This window comes from Salmo trutta, unplaced genomic scaffold (genome assembly GCF_901001165.1).
Source record: "Salmo trutta unplaced genomic scaffold, fSalTru1.1, whole genome shotgun sequence".
NCBI classification, from domain to species: domain Eukaryota; kingdom Metazoa; phylum Chordata; class Actinopteri; order Salmoniformes; family Salmonidae; genus Salmo; species Salmo trutta.
Window position 1 is genome coordinate 53,510 of NW_021822731.1, and position 6,491 is coordinate 60,000.

General features: G+C 44.5%; 1 protein-coding gene across 1 annotated transcript in view; it reads right to left on the bottom strand.

Moving 5' to 3' along the window:
* Positions 1 to 1,652: 1,652 nt before the first annotated feature.
* LOC115184059 (uncharacterized) overlaps positions 1,653 to 6,491 on the bottom strand; it is a 6,831-nt gene continuing 1,992 nt past the window's right edge. The window contains exons 2-4 of the mRNA XM_029745059.1: positions 5,309 to 5,483; positions 2,765 to 3,738; positions 1,653 to 2,509 (exon numbers count right to left, since the gene is read on the bottom strand). Of these exons, the coding sequence (XP_029600919.1) occupies positions 2,381 to 2,509; positions 2,765 to 3,738; positions 5,309 to 5,468 (1,263 nt within the window). The 5' untranslated portion in view covers positions 5,469 to 5,483 and the 3' untranslated portion in view covers positions 1,653 to 2,380. The remainder of the gene's footprint in view (positions 2,510 to 2,764; positions 3,739 to 5,308; positions 5,484 to 6,491) is intronic.

Here is a 6,491-nt window from a genome sequence, read left to right on the forward strand (position 1 = left end):
AGCAAAGAGAAATGACAGTCCATCATTACTTTAAGACATCACTCGATACGGAAAATGTCAAGAACTTTGAAAGTTTCTTCAAGTGCAGTCGCAAAAACCGTAGAGCGCTATGATGAAACTCTCATGAGGACCGCCACAGGAAATGAAGACCCAGAGTTACCTCTGCTGCAGAGGACACGTTCATTAGAGTTACCAGCCTCAGAAATTGCAGCCCAAATAAATTCTTGACAGAGTTCAAGTAACAAACACATCTCAAAATCAACTGTTCAGAGGAGACTGTGTAAATCAGGCCTTCATGGTCGAATTGCTGCAAAGAAACCACTACTAAAGGACACCAATAAGAAGAAGAGACTTGCTTGGGCCAAGAAACATGAGCAATGGATATTAGTCCAGTTCACATTTTTCCTTTATTCTGATGAGTCCAAATTGGAGATTTTTGGTTCCAACCGCAGTGTCTTTGTGAAATGCGGTGTGGTTAACAGATGATCTCCGCATCTGGAGTTCCCACCATGAAGCATGGAGGAGGTGGTGTGATGGTGTGCGAGGGCTTTGCTTAACCAGCATTCTGCAGTGATACGCCATCCCATCTGGTTTGGGCCATTACACACATCCAGGCTGTGTAAGGGCTATTTGACCTAGAAGGAGAGTGATGGAGTGCTGCATCAGATGACCTGGCCTTCACGATCACCTGACCTCAACCCAATTGAGATGATTTGGGATGAGTCGGACCGCAGAGTGAAGGAAAAGCAGCCATCAAGTTCTCAGCATATGTGGGAACTAGATCAAGACTGTTGGAAAAGCATTCCAGCATTCCTGGTTGAGAGAATGCCAAGAGTGTGCAAAGCTGTCATCAAGGCAAAGGGTGGCTACTTTGAAAAATCTCAAATGATTTGTTTAACACCTTCTTTGGTTATTACATGATTCCATATGTGTTATTTCATAGTTTTGATGTCTTCACGATTATTCTACAATGTAGAAAATAGTAAAAAATAAAGAAAAACCCTTGAATGAGTAGGTATTGTAAACCTTTTGACTGGTAGTGTATCTATTGCACTACTTTAAATGTCCTCTACACATTTGAAAGTAACTAATATTGGATAAATCACTAGTATGCTAATCGTTCAGTTCAATAGCAATACAATACCCAACACATTTGCCCTGGCCATTACTAGCCATAATAAAGCTCTCCTGTCATCTTTGGTTTCTGATTAGCCGGTCGTTGTTTAAAGGACAATTGACTGAGAATCCATTACCTAGTATATAGTGCACTATTACCCTATAGACCCTGGTCTAAAGTAGTGCACTACTACCCTATAGATCCTGGTCTAAAGTAGTGCACTACTACCCTATAGACCCTGGTCTAAAGTAGTGCACTACTACCCTATAGACCCTGGTCTAAAGTAGTGCACTACTACCCTATAGACCCTGGTCTAAAGTAGTGCACTACTACCCTATAGATCCTGGTCTAAAGTAGTGCACTACTACCCTATAGACCCTGGTCTAAAGTAGTATAGATCCTGGTCTATAGACCCTGGTCTAAAGTAGTGCCCTATAAAGGGAATATGGTGCCATTTGGAATACAAACCAGATCTATTCAAACTAGGGTGGAGACTAAACTAACTGAAGTCTGTTTCAAACCAGGAATAGTTTAGTTGGAGGAGTTCTTCAGGAATAGTTCAGTTGGATGAGTTCTTCAGGAATAGTTGGATGAGTTCTTCAGGAATAGTTCAGGAATAGTTCAGTTGGATGAGTTCTTCAGGAATAGTTGGATGAGTTCTTCAGGAATAGTTCAGGAATAGTTCAGTTGGAGGAGTTCTTCAGGAATAGTTCAGTTGGATGAGTTCTTCAGGAATAGTTCAGTTGGATGAGTTCTTCAGGAATAGTTTAGTTGGATGGGTTCTTCAGGAATAGTTCAGGAATAGTTCAGTTGGATGAGTTCTTCAGGAATAGTTTAGTTGGATGAGTTCTTCAGGAATAGTTCAGGAATAGTTTAGTTGGATGAGTTCTTCAGGAATAGTTCAGTTGGAGGAGTTAATCAGGAATCAAGGCTGATACAGTTTACCTATTACACATCAGAAACAGTTAAGCATGCACACACACACACACAACCACACACACACACACTGAGCCCTGTCCTTTGATTGGTCGTAGAATGATCTGAAGGCAAGCATGGAAATCTGCAAAAATGGCTCTGAAATAAGGAGAGGAGAGGAGAGGAGAGGAGAGGAGACATCGAAAGAGCTCCTAAGTAAACCCCTCCTCCTCTTCCTCATCACATGTTATCTAAAATGTCTGATGGAAAGTTCATTCGAAAAGTCCCCGAAACCATCCAAGCACCACTGGTGCTCAGTGACATCAACTTCCTCTTCAGGTGATGACATCACTTCCAGACGTGAGACGTCGTCATGTGGTTGGAGCTTTGAGTCATTGGTCCTCCGATGTGCTGACTGCCGTATCCCATCATGCCTTTGGTGCCGTAGAAGTTCACCCCCGCCATGTGCTGGGTCATCTGGTGTGGGGGAACCGCATGTGCGCGCACACACACATGCACACACACATGCACATACACATGCACACACGCGAACACACAGACAAACACAGATTTTAATACTATAGTCAAATGTTATGTAAATATACAGTTACACACATATTGCCTCATAGAAAGACAGTCAAACACAGTCATTTCCTCTCACACACGGTCCTCACAAGTATAGTAATACAAACACACACACACACACACACATTCCAGGTGTGTGTCTCTCACCTGAGTGATGGTGCAGTGATCCTGCTGTACCTGCTGAGCTCCCATCATGCCGTTCTGCTGAGCTCCCATCATGCCTCTCTGCTGAGCTCCCATCATGCCGTTCTGCTGAGCTCCCATCATACCACTCTGCTGAGCTCCCATTATGCTTTGCTGCTGAGCTCCCATCATACCGTTCTGCTGAGCTCCCATCATGCCGTTCTGCTGAGCTCCCATCATGCCGCTCTGCTGAGCTCCCCTCATGCCGTTATGCTGAGCTCCCATCATACCGCTCTGCTGAGCTCCCATCATACCACTCTGCTGAGCTCCCATCATGCCGCTCTGCTGAGCTCCCATCATGCCGCTCTGCTGAGCTCCCATCATACCGCTCTGCTGAGCTCCCACCATACCACTCTGCTGAGCTCCCATTATGCTTTGCTGCTGAGCTCCCATCATACCGTTCTGCTGAGCTCCCATCATGCCGTTCTGCTGAGCTCCCATCATACCACTCTGCTGAGCTCCCATGATGCTTTGCTGCTGAGCTCCCTTCATACCGTTCTGCTGAGCTCCCTTCATACCGTTCTGCTGAGCTCCCATCATGCCGTTCTGCTGAGCTCCCATCATAACGTTCTGCTGAGCTCCCATGATGCTTTGCTGCTGAGCTCCCATGATACTTTGCTGCTGAGCTCCCATGATGCTTTGCTGCTGAGCTCCCATGATGCTTTGCTGATGATTTATCATGCTGTGTGGCACTCCTGCCATGAACGGTGATGTGTTGACTGCTTGCCCCATGACACCCTGTTGAGCCATAAAGCCATTCTGCTGAGCTCCCATAACGCTTTGCTGTTGCCCTCCCATCATGCCGTTCTGCTGCTGACCACTCAGGGCCATCATGGAGTGTGATGTCACCATGGCTCCTCCCATCGCTCCCCCCTCCGTGGCCAGGGAATGGTACGACCCGTAGTAGCCCAGCTGGGCTGGGTTCATGTACAGGCCAGCTGGAGATACAAAGTTAAACCACTCAGAGTAAAAGTTGGGCATGTTCTGTGAACTATTATTAGACTTGATTCAAAAGGACAGTTAGGAAAGGACAGTAAGGAAAGGACAGATAGGAAAGGACAGTTAGGAAAGGACAGTTAGGAAAGGACAGTTAGGAAAGGACAGTTAGGAAAGGACAGTAAGGAAAGGACAGTAAGAAAAGGACAGTTAGGAAAGGACAGTAAGGAAAGGACAGATAGGAAAGGACAGTTTGGAAAGGACAGTTAGGAAAGGACAGTTAGGAAAGGACAGTTAGGAAAGGACAGTTAGGAAAGGACAGTTAGGAAAGGACAGTAAGGAAAGGACAGTTAGGAAAGGACAGTTAGGAAAGGACAGTTAGGAAAGGACAGTTAGGAAAGGACAGATAGGAAAGGACAGTTAGGAAAGGACAGTAAGGAAAGGACAGTTAGGAAAGGACAGTTAGGAAAGGACAGTAAGGAAAGGACAGTTAGGAAAGGACAGTTAGGAAAGGACAGTTAGGAAAGGACAGATAGGAAAGGACAGTTAGGAAAGGACAGTTAGGAAAGGACAGTAAGGAAAGGACAGTTAGGAAAGGACAGTTAGGAAAGGACAGTTAGGAAAGGACAGTTAGGAAAGGACAGATAGGAAAGGACAGATAGGAAAGGACAGTTAGGAAAGGACAGTTAGGAAAGGACAGTTAGGAAAGGACAGTTAGGAAAGGACAGTTAGGAAAGGACAGTTAGGAAAGGACAGTTAGGAAAGGACAGATAGGAAAGGACAGTTAGGAAAGGACAGTTAGGAAAGGACAGTTAGGAAAGGACAGTTAGGAAAGGACAGTAAGGAAAGGGCAGTTAGGAAAGGACAGTAAGGAAAGGACAGTAAGGAAAGGACAGATAGGAAAGGACAGTTAGGAAAGGACAGTTAGGAAAGGACAGTTAGGAAAGGACAGATAGGAAAGGACAGTTAGGAAAGGACAGTAAGGAAAGGACAGTAAGGAAAGGACAGTTAGGAAAGGACAGTAAGGAAAGGGCAGTAAGGAAAGGGCAGTTAGGAAAGGGCAGTTAGGAAAGGACAGTAGTGACCACTTTTTTACTCAAGAACAGGACAGCTGGAGGTACAAACATATACAGACAAGAAACACAGTTAAGCCAATCATTCAGAATGATAGAACCTAGGTTCAGCAGATATAATAGGTGTTGATAAAAAGGTCCAGAGATGCTCTAATTAAGAAATAAGGCACGAGGGGGTGCGGTATATGGCCAATATACCACGGCTAAGGGCTGTGCTTAACCACGACGCAACGCTGAGTGCCTGGATACAGCCCTATTGGCCATACACCACAAACCCCCCGAGGTGCCTTATTGCTATTATAAACTGGTTACCAACGTAATTAGAGTAGTAAAAAAAATAAGTTTTTGTCGTACACGTGGTATACCGTCTGATATACCACGGCTGTCAGCCGAAGCACCCAGTTTATAATTGTTGATAAAAAAACAGATACTTTGTAGAAAATCATCAAAGGACATCAAAGATTATCAACACATAAACAACTATACAGTGACCTCTTACCCCGTGCAGCCAGGTTCTGGTGTGATGTGGGTGCGGTTGCATAGAGGGAGAGGATGGAATCCTTGGACATCTTTTTCCTAGAGCCCTCCTGTCTGGGTGCTGAGTCCAGGAACAGGCTGAGGTTCTCGGGTACCGACGCCGCCACACAACCCCTGGGCATGGAGCTACCCACCGGCTGGAGAGAGGAGAGATTGTTACATAGGGTTAGTGTATGTGTGTGTGTGTGTGTGTGTGTGTTTGTGTGTGTCTGTCTGGTGTATTACAGTTTTTCTCAGTCGCTTTGGTGCGTTTCGTAGATCAAAAGTGCCATTCTTGATACTACTTGTACAAATTCCAAATCATCTAGTCACTTGTGCACATCATTAAAGCAATTTCTTATTCCTTTGAACAAATTTCAGCAATTGCTTTTGTACATATTGCAATTGATAATGTACAAGTGTCAGCTTTTTTCCACATTTTCAATTGCTCATGTCATGTTGATCAAAATATAGTAGATGGTTCTCTGTTGAATAGTCTTACCCCTCAAAACATCTAGGCATTAGTTCCTTGCATAAAGCCATTACATGCAAAATTGTTGAACTATTTGTCATAAACTGTCAAGCATAGTTTTACACATTTCTATTAGACCTTTTGTACAAAAACGTGAATTGATGAATGGTGCAGGTGAAATTGACCCTCACTCATGAAGGAATGTAAAGTGTTAGTTCAACCAACAATCAACCAGATGTCTAAATTGCTCAAAGGTGCATCTCATGAAGAATCAATTGGCAAACATATATAGACAGACCACAACACAGAGTTGCAATGTTCCAATAATGGACGGACCAGGAAACGAACAGGGTCAACAGCCAAGGGGAGGAGGAGGAGGAGGAGGAGGAGGAAGAAGGATGTGTGGTGGAAGGCAAAACAGAGGAAGAGGCAGAAAGAGGACATAGGCGCATATCTGATGACATAAGGGCCACTATTGTAGACCATGTTGTCAATCATGGCCTTACAATGGCTGAGGAGGGTCGAAGGGTGCAGCCGAATATTGGGAGATCAACCGTGTCCTCAATAGTTCAAACGTTTCGAAGAGAGAACAGGTATATCCACCAATGTACACAGTTACTGTATATAAGCAGTATACTGTATACTTCCTACAATGCTTCATATTACAGTAGTCCACTTGTATTTCACAGCATAC